This window comes from Oryza brachyantha, chromosome 5 (assembly GCF_000231095.2).
Source record: "Oryza brachyantha chromosome 5, ObraRS2, whole genome shotgun sequence".
Lineage (NCBI taxonomy): Eukaryota > Viridiplantae > Streptophyta > Magnoliopsida > Poales > Poaceae > Oryza > Oryza brachyantha.
The window spans coordinates 3,776,281-3,797,510 of NC_023167.2; the positions used below are offsets into that span (position 1 = coordinate 3,776,281).

Here is a 21,230-nt window from a genome sequence, read left to right on the forward strand (position 1 = left end):
ATGGTGATTGCAGAAGAATTGAGAGATAACAACGATGGCCAGAGAAGATACTAATAATTTCAAAAAACATAGTCTCCAACATAGTAGAGCAATATGCGGATGGATGGCCGTTGGCGTATGATAAATCATCTCACATCGAATGCAAGTATTTTGATTATTATTACATTAGGACGGTTTGGTGTAAAACTCGGAGGTTAAAACGCTAAACATGGCGTGGGTTTGGGCGGGGCGGTGTTCACCACCGATAATATAATAAGGTTCCGGAGAAGGGCAAAACCGTAAAAACAACACTCGACGACTGTTCGTAGCAGCAGCTCTCGCCAACCCTCTCCCCCCCCCCTCTCTCTCTCTCTCTCTCTCCTCCACGCCCGCCGGCGATCCCCCTCGCCGCGCCGGCGAGCAGGCGCGGCCCCTCCTCCTCCGCGACCCGGTCCCCTAGCCTCCCTCCCTCCCTCCCCCTCCCCACAAGCGCGCGCGGCCGCGGCGACCAGGTCCGGAGCGGGCGACGCGGCCGGCCTCCTCGTCCCACCGGCGCCGCCGCCCGTCTCGGTTCGGAGCTTCGGATCGAGGTCGAAGGTATCCGTTCGTCTCCCGCCCGTCGTCGTTCGCTGCCGTCGCTTCATGCACCGGCTGCGGCGTAGACTGGGAGATCCCGCTGATTAATTAACTAAACCATCTAGTTTTTTATTTTCCGCCGGTGTGTTTTTTTCCTCCTTTGATGCGTGGAAAAAAAATCGAGCCATCTAGATCCCCCGCGGCGTGTCCGGCTCTGATGCTTGTGAACCGTAGCAGCGTGCGCGACGGTTCAGTGAAGAGAGGAGTGGAGTTTTTATTTATTTATTTATTTATTTAGGTTTTTGTTTTTCATGTCTGCATTCGCAACCTGCATATGCAGCAATAGAATCCCGGAAGGAGCTGATCTAGGTGTTTGCTGTATGAAATGTTTCACACATGCGGTTTTTGGCTGCTTCTCAATGACCGTCGGCGCATTTTCATTTGTCTGGCACAATTCATGTCGCGGTCAAATATAGGTTTGGTAGATAAAGATTGCCCATTTTATGTAGACGGTATCCATCTCTGCTTAAGGGCTTCTCCTGTGTATACACCAAGCAAATGTGGACCTTACATTGCTTAAGGACTTCACCTGTGTATACACCATAGCAATGTGGACCTTACATTGGGAATTGTTCATATTTCATTACAAAACCTTGAAATTGCTTAGTTCAATCATTTCCGTCAACTGCCGAATGAATTCACTTGCAAGCCACGAGCGCACGATGCTTTTTGTCACTGCCTGTGCAAACTAATGGGGGGCTGTGGGGTAGTTTCTCTAACTACACAAGCTCTCATTTTGTTTCTTAGGTTCAGATGATAGACATGGTATCAGTCGTTGAGGAACTCAGTGGGCTAACTTCTAGAGAACTCGGTGAGATGCTGAAGGAGTCAGAGAACTTTGTCTTGCAGGCAAAGACTGAAGATGATGGCACAAATCAGGTGCACATGCATAATATTTACATATATTTGATTTTCTTTTCCCTGACATATGTTTCTCTTTGCAGGTGGACATGGAAAAGCTTGTGTCCTCGCTTCCTCTCCACCTTCTTGCTGTTTGTTTGGAACTTGAAAGAGGTTCAGATTTAGCGTATGTCCTACGTGGAATGCGCTTCTTGCATAGCTTGTCTGAGTTAGCAGCTCGCCACACTAGGCTGGAGCAGGTTAACAATTCAACCTTTCTTTCCTCTTGAATCATGATATGCTTTGAGTTTATTTTCATGCCATGTAAGCTAGTGAATCACATCATATCGACAATATTACTGTGTACTCCCTCTGTTCCAAATTGTAGGGCGTGCAAGTTTTTTACACAGCTCCAATGCAGAACTTTGACCATCATTTTCTTTTATAATATATTATCAATGGCTACAGAGTCATTATCACATGGAAGCACTTTCAAATATGAACCTAACGATATGACATGCATTTCATTAAACATATAAATTATTGGTCTAAATATTAGTCAGATTGTAGGTGTTGATTTTTCCTAAAATTATGGGTGCCCTATAATTTGGGACAGAGGGATTATTATTTCGTTCCTAGTATTGTGAGTTATGTAATGCAGCTCTTCTTTTCCATCTAGTCATTGCCATAATTTAAATATCTGTTAAAACTGAACTGACCGATTAGTGTTGAGACTAATGTTTGTTTATTTCTTGTAGGTTCTTCTTGATGATGTGAAATTGTCTGAACAAGTCATGGACCTGATATTTTTTGTGCTATCTATTCTTTCGCACTGGAAGAAGGTTCGTCTCGTGCCACCGAATTATTTATTGAGTGCTATATACTGATGCTTTTTGAGGTTATCATTTCGTACTAATTTACGGTGACAGCTATTATTTTAAATTAGGAAAATCATCTTGGTGTTTCTCCTTTTATACATTCATCACTTGTAGCAGCCACTCTTCATCTGTTGACAAGTTACTTTTCATCTCAATGGCATGAACTTGTCCATATTCTGCTTGCACATCCAAAGGTAACACATGTTAAGTTAGTATATGTCTAACTTAGTTTATCTTTCATTCCTAAAGAAAAGCATAAGATGTAGTCTCCAGAATTTTATGATGGTTTGGAAATTAATCCTTGAAATATTATTGATTTTTGATGCCGTTTATCTTGCTTTAGTTCAGGACCTGATTTTTTTTAGAACCATCCTCCTTGCCAGCTTGTCTATAATAGTTTCTCGGCAGTGCAAGTTGATTTTGTACATGATAATACCATGTCATTGTTGGTTTTGTCCTCGTGACACAATAGTCTTTAATATGATGTGGAATGTGTGCCCTTATCTTTTAAGGTTAAAAAAACATTCATCTGAACTAACCTATGCTGACATGGCCTTCTTTGGTTCAATCACGCATCAATGATAAATCTAGCTACCATTTAATTTTGTAATGCAAACTAACTATATCAACAGTCGTTCTGTTAATGCACTCTGTTGTGTTTTTTTAAAAAAAAGTTTCTGTGCTAACAGCTAGCTAGTACACCAATATATTTTTGCTATTAACAGTAGCACTGGTCAAACTTGTATATTTCTTTGTATGGGCCATATGATTACAGGGTTCCATCTTTTGCCTCATTAAAACATTTCATAAGATAATGTTTTACTTCAAGGCTCAAGCTATCCTACTGCTTTACGTGATACAAAAATACATAGTCCATACTAAGTTTCATAAGATAGTCTTGTACTGTGATAGTATTTGACTGAATTATGTCACTTGTGTAGTTGTGTTTATAGATGACAGTTAGAAAGATTTTTTAAAAGGAAACAAAGTCTGAGCTGTGTCACTATTGCAGACTCTTGATCATAAAATGTTTGCTATGTTTCCAGCAAGACAGCAATACATGTATTTGGTAGTTAGGCACTTATCCTTCAAGTTTTTTTTTTATCTCTTATGTTAATGTTTGATGTTTCATTGTCAGGTTGATATCTTTATGGATGTGGCCTTTGATAGCCTCCATGATGATGTTAGGTCGCTGAGTTACAGGTTGTCAACATTGAGCACCGACACCTTTTCTGTTGGCCCTTTTGACTCACGACTCACACACTTCATCTGCCAACAGTGTGAAGCATCATTGCAGTTTCTTTTGTTACTGTGCCAGCAGAAGTTGTTCCGAGATCGTATTTTAAAAAACAAGGTCTTTCATATGTTTACAAATGCCATTTATCTTTGGTTTCACTGTTGAGGCAAAAACCGTTTAACTGGTTCATCTGTTCCCTTTATAACATATAAACTATACATGTTATATTATACTGATTTGATGATAAAAATGTGTGTACCTTGAGGAATATTTTTTTGTTCTCCGGTTGCAGTATTCTATTAATTTACATGCTTTGCTCTTGCTACTCCCTTGATAATTCCACAAAACAGATCACTAGTCTTGTTCGAGAACCATACATAGATATTCTTTTTGAAGCCTACACATTTGTTCATTCTATTAAAAATATGAGTAGTAGAATAAAATCCTCAAATTTTTACTATATATTGTTATATTTAATATTTTGGAACTTGGAAGCTGAGATCTGAAGGAACATCTTTCATAACACAGGAACTCTCTAGGAATGGAGGTATACTGTCACTCTCTCAAACTATATTGAAGTTAGATGTTGCGGAGTGTCTGAAGGGATCAATTGATATTGCTGCTTCTGTATCCAGGTTGAAGGCTAAGATTCTTTCTATTGTAAGTTGGTCATGAGTAATGGTACATGATTTTGCTTCATATAAATAATTAATGAGTTCTATTATATGTAGTGTTTACACAATACTGGGTTACTAACTAAATCCTTGGTACAAAACTATTGTTAGTTGCTCCAACTTTGTGAAGCTGAAACTGTTTCTTACCTTGATGAAGTCGCCACTTCACCAAAGAGCATGCAACTAGGTCAAACCTTGGCACTAGAGGTTAGTTCTACCAGGCTGATCACAACCTTTGAAATGTTAAGTCTGTTCCTGTTGGCTCAGGAAATTTTGTTAAGTTACTGGCAAATCCTTACATTGCATGCAGGTTCTTGATTTGCTGAAGACTGCGTTTGGAAGAAAACAAAAACTTACTTCGGATTCTCATGATAAGAGTTTCCCCATGGGTTCTGTGCTTATCAGTGCGTTGCGTCTAGTTGATGTCTTTTCTGATGATTCAAACTTCAGATCTTCCTTTATAACTAATACTGTAAGACTTGCACTGAGTAACTACTTATACTTTTATCTTGATTTGGTTTTCTATTTGTCAACTGAAAAAAATGTTTTTTTTTTTCTCTAGCAAACATAATGTGTTAATCAAGTTCCTCCTGTTCATCTCCTTTGCAGATTCCGTTTCTGACCCAAATTTTGGCTATTCCTCATGATGAATTTGTCTCAAACTGGTGTTCTGTCAATCTGCCAGTGATAGAAGAAGACGCTAATCTTGATTATGATCCATTTGGTGCAGTTGAGCTGGCACTGGCAGCTGCTGGTAACAAGTTGACTGAAGCTAAAGCTAACTACTCATGCCCTTTTCGCCCTATCAGTATGCCTTCTGTAGCTTATGCACAGACAAGAACATCTTGTGTGGTGAAAATAATTGCAAATCTGCATGTTTTTGTTCCAAACATATGCGAAGGTCAGTACCTTTTCTTTTCTGCTAGAAGTTGCTAAGTTGCTATGTTGATTTATTGTTAAAAGCAAGTTCCACTATCATTGTTAACAGAGCAAGAAAGAGACCTCTTTCTTCAGAAATTTCAGAAGTACTTGGTATCAGGGAATCTCAGATCATCAATTGATCATCCAACATCAGATGATCTTAATGCCACTACAGTTTGCAGAAACTTGGGTACAGTGGCCTACACTTTTATCCAATTTATGTTTATTTATTATACTGTACGTATAACCTGTTTTTTGTGGGCTTGGCAGGATCTTTGTCTGAGTATGCTAGGTCATTAATTCCTAATAACCTGTTAAACGAGGAAGACGTGCAATTGTTAAGGTAGTTAAAGCATTTTGACTACTTGCCATGTTACTTAGCATCCCATGTAGAAAGTCTTTACAAACTTTTGTTTCATGGCTAATTCTGTGGGTCAAACATTTGGTTTTAATTTGTTGCACCAAGCATATAATTTATGTTTGAAATACTTCACTGATAATTATGCAAAACATGAATTTTCCTATTTGCAGTGAGTTCGCTTATAAGTTGCACACTTGGTGTGAATCACATGTTGGACAGAGAACACCCCAGGTTTGTTTACTTTTCACAATACTTTTAGAATCATAGTGACCACCAGCATACCAAAGCATTGTGCTTAAGGTCTCTGGTTCCCTTCTATTCCTTGAGGGATCACCTACAAATGTCAATTCGAACAATAATGGTTAAACTGTCCAAGTATATCGCTTGCATTCTGGCAAGCTTTTTTAATCAACAATATTAATCATTTTTTTGTATGGTAGGTGATTGGAAAAATAGTTTTGACCCTTACACCAGATAGTCGCTTCATACTTTAAGCAATATACTTAAAATCAAATGTTCGATGATTCGATCTGACCTCATCCTGGGATGCTTTAGGCAGTAAAGATTGATCCGTCATCAGAAAGCAATGAAGATTTTAAGCCAGTGCAGCAACCCTTGCTAACAAGTACTGCTGCTCCAGATTCCAGTATGAATAACCTTTCGAAGGTAGGTATATAGTTCAGTTGTTCACTATGTTAGCCATTGACGTGGTAATTCATCTGATCGCAACAAAAGTAATTCACAGAATGTGGAAGAGCCTACACCAACACCCTCAATGAAGCAAGAGGGAAATGCCAGGGATGAGACTCCGAGAAGCACTGCCACTTTAAATGGTGGGTTCCTGCAGAATTCAGTTGGTCAGGACTTAGTCCATCTCGGTGTTGCAAGAACTAGCACAGGCTTTCTGGGGGGAGGTACTAGTATTGGTACAGGGCTCCAGCGCGGCAAAATGGATCTTGACCCTCCATCCAGCAGTATGGACCATTTCAAAACACCAGATACAAAGGAAAATGGTCTTCAAGATGATGAGAAAGGAGACACTCGCATGTATGATGAGAGACAACCTAAGAGAAGGAAGCGGACCATTATGAATGATAGGCAAATAAATGAAATTGAAAAGGCTCTGGTTGATGAGCCTGAGATGCATAAGAATGCCGCTTTGCTGCAGGCATGGTCAGATAAGTTGAGTGCGCAGGTATAGTCCTTCACTTGGCTATTCTATTATTAGATCAAAATCTTAGATATACTTGTATCATTCATGAAAATGTGTTTTCAGGGCTCGGAGATCACATCATCTCAACTAAAGAATTGGTAACCCTGAAGCTCTATTTGTTCTTCCTTTTCCTTAGCATTTTACCATTACTTGCATAGCATAACTAACTTTTTATTCGTTAAGTTCACACCTTAATTCTGTACTGTTCTTACGACTCAGTCTGTGGCTTGCTTGTGACAACCATTTTCTTTAAATTCCAGGCTGAACAATAGAAAAGCTAAGCTTGCTCGTATTGCGAAAGAAAGAGGTGTACTATCTGAGGGTGAGAATGCAGATAAGCCTTCTACACCAGTTACTCCCCACCTCTGTGACTCCTCAGAAAGTGCTGGCGAAGAGAGCTACTTGCCACCTGCGAGGGTCATGAGTGCTCTAGGTATATCCAAGGGCAGCAGATTTGTGAGCCCAGATGGCAGTGAGACAACATCGCAAGCAGAGTTCAATCAAAATATCATGCTCAGTCGCCCTTTCACAAGATCGTTCTCGTTTGAACCTGGGCGTCTTGTTTCGCTCATTGATAACGATGGGAAGGAGGTCGGCAGGGGTAAGATCTTCCAAGTTGAGGGGAGGATACAAGGGAAGGGCCTGCAAGATAGTCGTGTTTGCGTCGTCGATGTTATTGAGCTTAAGATTGAGAAATGGAGGGAGCTGCCTCATCCCACTGAAGCATCAGGAAGAACATTCCAAGAGGCAGAATCAAGGAACGGTGGCGTGATGCGGGTAGCGTGGGATGTCATCAGACTCTCTCCAGTGGTGCAGTAAGTCCGAACTTCTCTTTGTAGTGCGTAGAAAGATGCTGTGACACCAAGAAAGTACAAGAAGTAGAAAAAAAAAACATGTTTAAATTAGGATCAGAAGCCATGAATCTTCTGGAGCAGTTTCTATGGCAAGCAACTGAGCTGCTCAAGTAAATTAATATCATGTACAAGCCGTAGCCCTGTCTGATGTGATGACTGTTGTATCCATCGATCGAATGCTGGACTTGTTTAGTTAGAAATACACCCAAAGTTACTCAATTATGCTATTCGTCTTCTGTTAGGTGCAAAATTTTTTCCAAGTAGCTGCTGTTTATTATGCGTTTTCTCCCCAGTAAATAAATATCTCACTTAGTTGTCATATTGCATTAGGACAGATTGTTTAGTCGAAATTTACCTCTTACAGATAGTTTCGTATTGCACTAGTACATTAGTAGCTTTTCTGGCTTGGCTTTGTCGGTAAGATAAACCGGTAAGATTTGGGCTACGGATTTTCACACGAAACCGTTTAGTTCCTTAAATTCTACAGCATTTCTCTAAACCGAATACCCTAATTCTTATCATGAGACATGCTGTTTTACATTGATCCTCTGCAACATGTTCATACATGTTGGAGGATGAACTCCTTCCGTCCATCAGCGAGAGATCGTGTGACCCCTTTTTGAGTTTTTGATCCAGGGGTCATGGTAGAGGTCGCTAGCTCGAATGAGGTGCAGTGAAACTGTGTTAAGAAAGAGCACAGACTATGACAAGTACATAGGTCTGGCCACGTGGAGATGTAATATTCTACTTTGGCTTTGGTGGTGTTCTTATGATTTGGTGAGTTATAAATTGAGAGGTCTTGAACTAAGAGCTCGAACTCCTGACAAAGTTTTTCTTATATAGCCTTAAGAGAATATCATGGTATCATGAAGAGAATATGGCTATAGAGCCCAATAAATATGTCCTACGTCTTCTAGGGAAGATATTTAATGTACACGCCTTATCTCTCTTAATGGAATCCATGATGTGACCGGTAGCATTGGGAGTGAGTGGTAAACGTGATAGACTGTCAATTCTCATAAGTCATGTCTAGGGTTGGCAACGGGGCGGGTCGGGATCGGGTTGGGCAAGAACGACCCTAGTTCCAACTCCAAACTTCATCCTTGACCCTAGCCCTGAAATAGAAAATGGGGCGAAATCCTTCCCTAACCTTACCTCGATGGATCCCTAGACTCAGACGGGGCATTGACGCCTTCGAGGAATCATGCACAGAGAGAACCTACCGTTAAAGACGACGTGAAGATGGTGGCCGCCGCGTCGCTCAATCATTGCGCTACACGCAGTTGCCATGTCGTCACGTCACGCCCCCCTTTCGCCGCGTCGAAGCATATCCTTGCACCACCCTGTGGCCATGCCGCGCCGTTGTGCTCGGACGCCGCCATCACACGGGGTCGATGCTGTCGCCTAGAAAGGGAGAAGGATCAAGAGAGATATAGTGAGGGAGAGAGAGTGTGTAAGCTAGGGTTTAGTTAGATTTTTATTGAGCTTTTGTCTTTTGGTCCTTCATTTTACTAAATTTAAAAGTCTAATAGACCTCCTTGGGTCTCCGTGGGTATAAACCCTCCCCTGCCTTCACCTCCGACCAAAACTGAGGCCCTAGCCCCGAATCCCCGCGGGGCCAAAATGTGCCTTGCCCCCGTAGTGGAAATTGCTAACCGTAGCCATGTCCTCTAGGACGTGGACGTGACTGGTAAACCTTCATCGCCTATGTCGTAAGATTTCCGGGTGGTGGTCCTCACCCATCAAGGAGAATAGGCGACTAGTGGCCATTAGACTCTATTGACATTGTTCGTCGACTGTTGTGAACGATGATGATGACGACAACAAGATTGAGGGGGCCTTCTTAGCGTGCCCTGATGGTGGGCGTCGGGCAATGGCCTTAGCACCCTCTTGCTCAAGCGATAGGGTTCGAGATGGTCTGACCATTGCGGTTTTTCTGTAGTTTTGCGCCGCGATAATCATGATAGCCACATAGGTTTTGGTGGTGGTTTGCTGAACCCTGGTGAGAACTTGGTTTGAAGAACCGTGATGGTTCTTATATTAGTGACAATACAATAGAAGCCAAATAATACCGCAACACCGCAAAGAATTCTCTCATTAGGTGTTGCAGTACTTAAAATGATACGAAGGCATAAATCTTTACAAATTAAACTTGAAATCCTATCCCAACCAACATGTTGGTTACTGGGGTAAGTCCTCCACGATTATGTAAAAGAGAAAATCTAACAAATTCCATTGATAAAAACTTAATTTTATCATCGACGAACGTAAGTTCTGCAAAATGCCATTATACAAACGAATTTATCTAAGAAATACTATTACCGTTAAGGTTTCGTCAATATTTTTCTGTTAAGTGCTATAGTATGAACAATGTATTTAGCGATAGTGGTAGAAATGGACGGAACTCTAACGACGATGATATTTCTCGAATAAATTCGTTTATATCGTGACTTTTTTTTAGAACTCGTTTTCATTAATGATATTTCTTAGATTTTCTCTATCTAAAATAGCAGAGCTCCAAACTACAATTACACGGCATAGTTACACACTTCCATGGGTAACAAAGCCCCTGTTTAGTTCCCAAAAACTTCTCCCAAAAACATCACATCAAATCTTTAGACACCTAAATAAAGCATTAAATATATATGAACACTGAAACTAATTACACAATTATGGGAAAAATCATGAGACGAATCTTTTGAGCCTAATTAGAACATGATTAGCCATAAGTGCTACAGTAACCAACATGTGCTAATGACGGATTAATTAAGCTCAAAAATTTCATATCGAGGTTTCTAGGCAAAATCTAAATTTGTTTTGTAATTAGACTACGTTTAATACTTTAAATGTGTGACCGTACGCGTTGACGTGACATTTCTCCAAAAAAATTTGCAAACTAGGGCCTTGTTTAGTTTGTAAAATTTTTTTGCAAAAACATCACATCAAAACTTTAAACACACATTTGAAGTATTAAACGTAGTCTAATTACAAAACAAATTTTAGATTTCGCCTGGAAACCGCGAGACGAATCTTTTGAGTCTAATTAATCCGTCATTAGTACACGTTGGTTACTGTAGCACTTATGACTAATCATGTCCTAATTAGTCTCAAAAGATTCATCTCACTGTTTTCTCCATAACTGTGTAATTAGTTTTAATGTTTATATATATTTAATGCTTCATTTAAATGTCTAAAAATTTGATGTGATGTTTTTAAAAAAAGTTTTTGGAAACTAAACATAGCCTAAACGTGGCCAAAGTATGGCCTTGTTTAGTTTCCAAATTTTTTTCCAAAAACATCACATCGAATTTTTGGACATCTGAATAAAACATTAAACATAGGTGAACCAAAAAACTAATTGCATAGTTATGTTATGAAAGAAATCTTGAGACGAATCTTTTGAGTCTAATTAGTTCATGATTAGCCATAAGTGCTACAGTAACCAATATGTGCTAATGACGGATTAATTAGGCTCAAAAGATTCGTCTCGCGGTTTCTAGGCTAACCGTGAAATTCGTTTTTTCATTCATGTCCAAAAACCCCTTTCAACATCCGGTCAAACGTTTGATGTGAATTATGTAACAAAAAAAAAAATTTGGTAACTTAACACCACCTATACATATAGCCCTACAGCTGCAACAGAGGGAGGCCGGACAGGAACCGGATCCTCTGCATTAGAGAAGCTAATGCAGAGGGTGGCATTAGCTCAAATCTAGACCATTCAATCTTCATCCAACGGCTGCAGCTAGATCTGGTACTTCTCTATTACCTTTGTTGTTCTACTGTACCGTTATTAGAATAAACTAGTTTACTAGTCCTCATTTTCTCATTAATCATAATATTTGTATTTCGTTTGGTCTGCCAAAAATAGCTTGGCTACTCCTTGTATTTCACTGACACATATTTTTTTAAGTCATCAAATGATGTGTTTCGTGTGAAAACTTCTATGAATAAGTTGATTTTAAAAAGTCCATTTCTTAATTTCTAGTAATTATTACTCAATTAACCATGTCAATCATATTGTTTTTTTTGTGTGCGACTAATGAGCCAAAAATAAACCGTTGAATGTGCCCCAGGTACATATGGTAATTTATATAGGAAAATAGTACTATATAACTGTAATATTGAGATATTAAGTACAAAATGCATCTTAGGAAGGAAGATAACCGCATAATTCTTAAGACCTTAGACCAAATGTGGGCTCCCATCATTTCACTTTTTAGAAAAGGATAACCCTATCTTTATAATAAAAAATAATTTACGGAAAAAAACTTTATACATGTGCCCACAGTGACCCATTGAAAAATGGTAAAATAAACCATGATGAAAATATATGACAAATTCAATTCTAAAATTAAGATATAAAATTTAAAGTTTGTTTTATAAGCGGTTGTAACATCATCACCAAGTCCACCTCTCTGGTGTCTGAAATATTTTGCCTTCACCAAACGTTATGATGTACTCCGGTTTGTTATGTTTGACGATGTTGGTTTTTAAACATACATTTGACCACTCACCATATTAAAAATAAAACTATTACATAATTATCATTAAGAAAATTTGAGCATGAATTTTTTCATATTTGCAAAAAAATAAATAAGATTGGATGGTTAAATATGTGTCTAAAAATCAATGATATTAACCATAAGAACGATATTAACCATAAGAATGATCAGAGTATATTAATATATACCGTGCATGAGTAGGCTATATATTTGCTAGATCAAATTAAACATAAGCTGAAGTTTACCATTAGTAATTTTACATAAGAAGTTAAAATATCGATATCATGGAATGGTCATGTACGTACTGATTGATAGATAGCACAAGGAAGAGGAAACAAGCGATAAAGCTAAAAAATATACTAGCCATTGGATGAAGATGGATAGATAGGATTGAAGCTTCTCTGATGCAGAGGATCCTGTTCCGGCCCCAGCTCCAGTTGTCGCTGAGGAGACGAGAGTAGGCACCTTTCTGCCAAAATGCATCCAATCCAACGCTCGGAAGAAATCAAGCAGGCAAAACAAACAGTCCCGCCCCGTCCGTCGTCCGTCCTCTCCTCCAAAACAATCAATCAATCAATGCATGCACAGGGAGGCACAACACAGCTCAGTTGCAGCTGCGCTTCTCTTCACTTCCTCACTCTCCTCCTCCTCCGCTCTCCGCTCCGGCCGGTCCCCTCCCCCTCCGTCTCGTCGCGATCCACCTGAAAGATCTCGTTTTGCTCCTCCCGAGCGAGCCGCCTTGACGCCATGACCTCCAAGCTGCCACCTTTCCATGTCTTCTCGCTGCTGCTGCTGCTTCTGGTTCTGTCGTCCCAGCTCGCCGCGGCGTTCGGCGTCTGGATCAACGGCGATCCGCCTTCGCCGGATGCGTCGTCGGCGCAGGGCCAGGGCGGTGGGAAGGAGTACGCGGCGCTGCAGGCGGTGAGGGCGGCCGTGGTCGAGGACCCGCGGGGCGCGCTGGCGTCGTGGCAGGGGCCCAACGTGTGCGCGTACAAGGGGGTGTACTGCTCGGCGCCGCCCGACGACGCGGCGGCGGCGGCGGGGGCGCGGGCGGTGGTCGCCGGCATTGACCTCAACCGCGCCAGCCTCAGGGGGACGCTCCCGGCCGCCGTCTCCCTCCTCGCCCACCTCACGTTCCTCCACCTCAACAGCAACCGCCTCTCCGGCGCCGTCCCCGACTCGCTCCGCGACCTCCAGTACCTCACCGAGCTCGACCTCAGCAACAACCTCTTCTCCGGGCCGTTCCCGGCGGCGACGCTGCTCATCCCGTCGCTCGTCTACCTCGACCTTCGCTTCAACGCCTTCTCCGGCCAGGTCCCCGCCGAGGCCTTCGCCAAGAACCTGGACGCGCTCTTCCTCAACAACAACCAGTTCGACGGCCAGATCCCGGAGACGCTCTGGTCGTCTCCGGCAACGGTCATCACGCTGGCCAACAACCGCCTCACCGGCCCCGTCCCGACGGCGTACGGCTACGGCGCCGGCGGCCGGGTCCGGGAGGTGCTGTTCCTGAACAACAAGCTCACCGGCTGCATCCCGGAGGAGCTGGGGTTCCTCCCCAACATCGAGGTGCTCGACCTCAGCTACAACTCGCTCTCCGGCCACCTCCCCACCACGCTCTCCTGCCTCTCCGGCATCGAGGTGCTCAACATCGCGCACAACCAGTTTACCGGCGAGCTGCCGGACCTCGTCTGCGACCTCAAGCGGATCACCAACCTCTCCGTCTCCTTCAACTTCTTCTCCGGCATCAGCCAGCACTGCGACCGCCTCGCCGGCCGCAGCGTGTTCGACTTCGTCGGCAACTGCATCCCGGGGCGGGGCCTGCAGCGCCCGCCGCCGGAGTGCGACGGCGCGCCGGGCGACGCCGGGCTCAGCTGCCTGCGCATCCCCGTCGCCCGCCCCGTCCCTTGCACCACCCAGGCCTCCGTCTCCGTCGGCGTCGGCGTCACCGTGGGTGGCTCATTACCGTCGTTCGGCGCCGGCGGCGTGGTCACCGTCACCGTCCCCTGAAAAACAAACAAACAAACAAACGATCGATCAACCAATCGATCGCGCGTCTTGTATTTTTTCCCTCCCTTTTTTTGTCACGAAAATTAATCCCATGGACCATAAATTAGCTCACTACCATCACCACCATCATCATCATCATCATCATCATCATCGTAGCTAATTACTAGTACTAATCAATTGTTTTGGCTCAATTCTTGGTTGCTTAAAGAATTCGAGTGACCAACGCACCTCGTCCTTTTGTCATCTCATGTTTATAAATCAAAATTTAAATATTTAATTAAATTAGAAGTTGATTTTAGTGACTTTTAATCAGAGTTTATTTTTTAGCTAAGCTTTTAGATTAGTAAAAAACACAGATATCAAAGTTTTATTTATAAATTATTTTTTGTTTATAAATTTTCCAAAACCAAACAATCAGCCATCGATTAAGCATTAATAGGAGGTGTGAGCATTTTTTTTTTTGCTTTTGAGCTGGAGTGAGAGGAGAGAGTGGCATGAGTTTAATGGCGCCATGAATGCGAGGTGGTGGCGCCAACTGCTAGCGTCTTGTTGCTCAGCTCACCCGTGTAGCCGTGCAGTGCAGGTGCAGCCCCGGCCATGTGATGTGTTGCAGCCTGCAGAAAAATGCAGAGAACTCCTACAGTCTTGCATTGTACTGGTGTACTGTTGTTACCTGTGGGGTTGCTCTGCTCTTTGGATCCATCAACCGTTTTTACATCGGAGAAAATTGGATATTGGCAATATGGGAGTGTAGTAGTAAATAAAGTCCCACTTCAATAAATATCAGTTATACAAGATTGTAATTACTCATTTTGTCAACCGAAAAGTGTGGAATTTGATATTGAATATTTAGCCAATATTTAGTATAGTGTAGGACAACTAAAAACATATTGAGTTTTGACCAGCTATTAATTCAATAATGTTTAGTTCTTATCATTATAATGATATTGTTCGATTTCTGTTTGGAAGCACTTTTTTTTTACTACGATTTTGTAACGGTAAGCAAAATAGTGTAAGAGATTCACGGTTAAAATTTGTTTTTGGACAATCAACAGATGACATATATCTTGAATGAGTGGACAGTAGTAACTGTGCTGTATTAGGCAGTATAAAGATTTGATGAGAAGCTCTTAATAAACGATCTCATGAGACGACAATGCCGGTGGCCAAGGGAAAAAATATTGCTTAGTAGAGCATCCCTTATGCTGAAAATAGAGCATGCAAGGGAAAAAAAATATTGTTTTAGCAGATACTCCATTCCATCTTTCAAAAATAAAACATCACAAAGAGAAACTTTAAGTATAGATGTTCTCTTTACTCTATCTATATCTCACCATCGAATCGCAAGAGGAGAGAGCAATAACAGTATAAGAGGATATTGCTATAAAATATTAATAAAGTATATATCGATGATGCAATATGTATGTTTCGGTGGAGTGATAACTGATATGAATAGATAATCTATTTTAAATGATAATCTAAATGGTAATGTGCATGACAAATTTGGATGAGCGGTTAAGAATGCTTTAAACATCGGTTTTCCCACCTGAAATTAGCTAGGTTAAATCTGATAATTAACTTATTATCTGAAATGTCTCCCTCCCTCTCTCTTTTCTCATTCATCCTAGCAAGCCTCTACATCCTAGAAAAATTATGAAAATGGGGTTATATCGGACTTTGCATGGTTGATAGGGCCATATCAAAAAGATGATGAACAACAATGTCCTATCAAAACTGAGCTACACTGGTGTTAGCCCTGTCGAACTCCTCTGATGTGATAGGCTCTTTGCAAACAAATGACAAAATACTGGGAAATAAACTACGATGAAGAAGCTCTAGAGTCAACTCTAAATTTATGAATAAAAATTTAAATTTTGGTTTATAAACATAATGAAAGATGAGAGTGATAATACCAATCACTACTGTCGAGTGACATTTTCCTGGAGCACTATACTACCACTTTGCCGTGGCAAATATCAAACTCACATTGAGGCCCATTTGAAAATGGTAGAATTTATGACACTTCTATAATAACTCAAGTTACATATTCCGATTTCCAATTTTCAAATCATTCGTGCATTCATACGTCCTTGTTTTCAAGTGAACATCTGGTGTCGATCAAACGGAGTTACTACGAAGCCCTATCTTTTAGGGCCAATTCCCTAAATGCCCCTGTAATTTCATCCGATCCTTTTTACGTCTTTGATATTTACTTGATCTTTTATATATCATAAGTTTTTATTTGGATACCTTATATACCCATCCCGTTAGTTAATCACTAGTTTGAGCATTAGTTATTATAGAAATGACTTTATTATCCTTGGCATATTGCTAAAATATAGAAATGTTTGATGTATAAAATATTTGGGTTGTGAAAATAACAGATAAATTACTAAATATTTGTTATGAATTTTAAAAAAATGAACCATAATTTCATTAAGAATTCAAAAAATATTTATTGTAAGAAAATCATGCTCTGCATCAAATTTGAAAATTACTTTTCGACGAATATGTAGTGAAAAAAGATTTAATGTAAAAAACAAAGGTGATGAAATTATTTTATCAAAATTTAAAAATATATTTAAAGTTTTTAAATACATTTTGAATTAAATTTGATGAATTTCGCACATCTTCCCAACAATTTAAACCTAAAGAACATATAGTTTTAGTTCTCAATATTAAACTGAGAATAATGTATGGATTTAATATTAATTTAAAAAATAAATAAATGAAATTATAGAGTAATCAGCATGAAAATTTTGGCACTAAATAATTATGTCCCTTTTCTGTTTTAGTATAAGTCAATTTTTTGACATGAAAAATTATAGAGTAATCAGCACATAAGTATGAGAGATGAGCAATACAATTATTTTAGAAATATTTAACAGTCAACCGATGGACAACTAACGGAAATGGAACATAAGGGATTGAGATGAAAACTTGAGGACACGTAAGATATCTGATAAAATTCAGGATATATAAAGCATTGAACAAATTTCTAGAGATACGTAGGGAATTTTCTTTATCTTTTATGGCGGATTTGGTTGAAACGTGGGATTCCCTTGAAATTTAAGATCGTTTTATTTTGCAAACACGGGATTTCCTTGAAATTTAGGATCGATTAGTTTTATTTGGAAGGAAATTGAAGCTTCGTAGATTGTGCAAGATTTTGCTCACCAGAGAACAAATGTGGGCGCTAATGTAGCTCTTACGGATTGTTTGGCAACTTGAAATCATCCAGTGTGACGAAGGCCCAATAAATATCACTGTAAATGCTGGTAACCATCCACTGCAATATTTGAATAAATTTCACTGTAAAATTAACAATAATTCACTATAAACTCATTGGTATCAATTGTAAATTCAAAATAGGTAGTAAAATTGGTAAAATTCAACTACTTTAATTTTAAAGTAGATTCCATGCTACACCAATTGTAATGTGCATGCTACTGACAGCAAGCAAGCGTTGGGCCCAATAAATTCTTGTTGGTCCAACTCCAAAATATAGGCCCACATGCTGATTGTTACTCACCCTGCTAGGCCGAAGTACTACCACTGCTCGACCCATATGTGAAATTTGCTTCCCCTCATGTACAACTTGGATTTCTTTGGATTTTTAATTTTATTTATTAAACAATTCACAAAATTGATTTTTTTATTTTGAAAAAAATCACAGATCTAACCTCATGCCGCTCTTTAGGAGCAGAAAGACTACGTGGCACACGACGCGGCGGACGGCGGTGAACGGGATGACGACGCTCAGTGATTTTTTGCATTTTGCCTTTTATGCAAAATGTGGCTCGCGCCCAAAAACTTTTCGATTGAACCGTGGTTTGATACATAAGTTTAATCATGAGTATTACCTTAACTTAGTGGTCACCGTCACTTTTTTCTATTCTGAAGACCAAAGGTTGAATCCTCACATGAACATATTTTGTTTGATTTTTTGCTTGGTAACCACTGAGCGTACTGATTTTTTGAAATGAAAAATTGTAAATCAATTTTGTGAATTATTTAATAAATAAAATTAAAATTCCAAAAAATCCGTACTACTTGTACGGATAAATCTGAACACCCAATTGTCTATTCATTCTCTGAGATTGATCTTTTTTTTTTTGAATATAGGGAATAGATGCCAACTGCATGACTGGCTGAAGGGGCATTTCGTAGGAGGCCACCATGCCCCCATTCTTTTCTGCTGATCACCAGGATTTCTCAGATAGATTATTTACATCGTATTTTTAAAAATACATGGTCTAATAGAAATAAGTTGTCAAAGAAAAGGTTTCATTAACTAAACGTAGACTACTAGTTTTGATGGATGGAGTAAGCCTCTACAGCTCCTGAATAGGCGTGCTTGGATCAGTTATCTTTATCTCTTCTACGTACTATGTCCCAAAGAAAACATTGTTTTCTAGTTTCAGCGTTTGACCATCCGTCTTATTTGAAGAATTTATTAAAAAATTGAAAAAATTAGTCGCACGTAAAGTAGTATTCATGCTTTATCATATAATATAGTAACAATAAAAATATTAATTATAAAAATTTTTCAAATAAAACTAAGATTCAAAAATTCTATCCAAAAATACAGAAATTCGTTTATTTTGGGACGAGGTCGTAAAAAATACGTGAGTAAAGTACATGGTCGGTCCTTAAACTTATGGCGCGGTATCATTTAGGTCCATAAACTTAGAAAATACACGTTTAGATACATGAACTCGTTTTAACGTCTAAAATCATGGACGTGGATGGTTCATGGACTTAGATGGTACATTAAAACAAGTTTATAGGCCTGGATGGTACATTAAAACAAGTTCATAGATCTAAACGTGTATTTTCTAAGTTTATGGATCTAAGTGGTACCGCGGCATAAGTTTAAGAACCGGCGGCCATGTACTTTACTCAAAATCGTATATTTCTGTCATGGGCCCTACCTGTCGTGGGCCCAGGGCCTGGTCCAGGATCAGAGGTACCGGGCCATCAACTCTCCACGTACACCACCCCAGCACAGCCGGTCCACAGGGAAACTCTTGGTGGGCCGCAACAGCATGTGCGATTTCCCTCTGCACGAGACTGGAAAGCCGAGGTCACCGCCGTTGTGCCATATTATATATCCCCCGTGTGCAACACTTGCTACGATGCTTGAAATTTATTTGGACCGTTGAATCATCACCAAATTATTAAGAGAACAAAAGCCAAAAAAGAATCTTAATAGGTGATTTTTGCTATCTTAATTTGGTGGTGGGATGGGAGTTATTGAATCGGAGAAGATGGGATGATTTGAGAATGAGCAATTAGAAGAGCTATCATCATGTATTCTTTCTATCCGGCCCACATGATATATATATATATATATATATGCAAGCAATGACACATATATATTCTCATCAACCTTAACTCTAAATTTAAGTGTTCAATTTTTTTTTCTTATAAATATAAGCACAAACAGAAGAAAAAAACTGAGGAACATCACAAACACACCTAAACCACTACCTCAGTAAAATCATATATTAGAAATGCACCTTCTACGCATATAATTATTGGTACCAGAATTTAAACACTCTGGTAGGAAGAATTCTATACCCGTACGTTTGTCTAATGCTTCTTTAGTCGTTAACATCTTAATAATCACCCAATATACCCATATAGTTTTTCTTCCGGTGACTACGCTCGTTCATCTTTAAGACACACCGGATACATGGTGATGATTGTTCTCCGGTGCATACATTATTGTGTTTTGTTTTCAAACAATTTATAGGTATCATTTTGGATGTTCTTTCATGCCTTAGTTTATTGATCGCAATCCATTTCTCAATTCTTATGTCATTGCAATAAAAATATATTTCGGAGCTGCACCCGCAACTGCTTGGAATTTGGGCAAACTTGCTGACATGGATGAACAAACTGTTCTTATATATACCTGCAGAAACATGCACGTATAATACAATACCAAAGACATACATCTAGGAATAATAGCAGGGTATATATACGTACTAATTATGTATATATATACACGTACGGTTGAGCAGTACTATAGTAGAGTAGAGTATTCCTATAGAAGCATAGTCTTGGGCCTATATATTGACATGGATGCCAATTAACCATTTTCTGTTCCTACTAATTCTGCATGCAGGCCCCCAATTCTAGCGATGCATATAGATAGCTACAGTCACCTGTTGATATTGAATCATTCATTCTATACGCTAGCCCATGTGATAATAAACTCTGCCTGGCCCATGCATGAAATTAAGCTGCATGCTGTGTCCACTTGAGCGGTGCTTAACTACGTACATGGAGTATTATTTAATTTAATTAGCAGGGCAGGCAGGCGCCAACCGGGAGAGTGATTTAATTAGGGTGGTCTCTCTCGTCGGCGTCGTAAACTCAGATCATCTTGCATGCATACCACCGCCGGGAAGGAAGACGATCGAGTAGGCCACAAAGATCACCACGAGTACGTCTTGCCATTGCCATTTTTTGTTACTCCCATGCTTGTAATCGTAGCTCCTTTAGTATTATTGTACACGGACCCTCCTAGAGATGGACACGGGTTGTCCTACGAGTAATTTAGGGCTAGCTATAGTCCAACTAAATCTACCAAGTTTTATTTAAACAAACTATGTCAACAAAATAAATTAAGTTTTATTTTTAAGGTCTAAAAAATCCAAGTGTCATTTTGTTCATTTATGTACTACATGTGGCAACAAATTATCTGCGACTTGACCCACGACCATCTCTGGCCCTCTCAGTCACATTAATCGGTCTCCCCTTAGAATGGGCCAGATCGATTCATCTATCCTACTATTCTTTAATTAGGATCACACCGTTTTAATTTGAAAATTGACACTCCTATTATCACGTTGCTCTTAAATGTACCATCCAATAAATATCGGTTGGATAAAGTAGATATTTAATAGAGGTTTTGCTCCCATCCAGACAACTAACTGTGTGCCAAGTACCAACTATGTTCGAGAGAGGTTGGTTATGTAGGGTAACTATAACCAAGCACTAGAGTATATATGTAGATGGGCGGATAAAATAATTATTTGATATTCATGATGGACATAAATTTGCAGCCTGCCGAGGATGACTTATTCGGTTATTCCCTCGCATCTTGAACGTGAA

General features: G+C 39.9%; 2 protein-coding genes across 2 annotated transcripts; both read left to right on the plus strand.

The window, feature by feature from the left end:
• Positions 1 to 497: 497 nt before the first annotated feature.
• On the plus strand, positions 498 to 7,841 carry LOC102716870 (nodulin homeobox). The gene is made up of 17 exons (XM_006654067.3): positions 498 to 576; positions 1,363 to 1,494; positions 1,560 to 1,715; positions 2,214 to 2,297; positions 2,402 to 2,527; positions 3,472 to 3,687; positions 4,099 to 4,230; positions 4,356 to 4,451; positions 4,555 to 4,716; positions 4,854 to 5,145; positions 5,233 to 5,355; positions 5,436 to 5,508; positions 5,697 to 5,757; positions 6,082 to 6,192; positions 6,272 to 6,721; positions 6,803 to 6,837; positions 7,000 to 7,841. Exons 2-17 carry the CDS (start codon positions 1,369 to 1,371, stop codon positions 7,556 to 7,558), a joined length of 2,802 nt encoding a protein of 933 aa, XP_006654130.1. The 5' UTR covers positions 498 to 576; positions 1,363 to 1,368; the 3' UTR covers positions 7,559 to 7,841.
• A 4,784-nt stretch (positions 7,842 to 12,625) lies between these two features.
• On the plus strand, positions 12,626 to 14,213 carry LOC102714292 (leucine-rich repeat extensin-like protein 6). Its single transcript, XM_040524302.1, has one exon. It carries the CDS (start codon positions 12,846 to 12,848, stop codon positions 14,103 to 14,105), a length of 1,260 nt encoding a protein of 419 aa, XP_040380236.1. The 5' UTR covers positions 12,626 to 12,845; the 3' UTR covers positions 14,106 to 14,213.
• Positions 14,214 to 21,230: the final 7,017 nt, after the last annotated feature.

Coding starts and splice junctions, on each gene's coding strand:
- LOC102716870 (XM_006654067.3), top strand. CDS start 1,369: ATGATAGACATGGTATCAGTCGTTGAGGAACTCAGTGGGCTAACTTCT. Junction 4,452..4,554: donor GTCAAACCTTGGCACTAGAG/GTTAGTTCTACC, acceptor CATTGCATGCAG/GTTCTTGATTTGCTGAAGAC. Junction 5,509..5,696: donor GAAGACGTGCAATTGTTAAG/GTAGTTAAAGCA, acceptor TCCTATTTGCAG/TGAGTTCGCTTATAAGTTGC.
- LOC102714292 (XM_040524302.1), top strand. CDS start 12,846: ATGACCTCCAAGCTGCCACCTTTCCATGTCTTCTCGCTGCTGCTGCTG.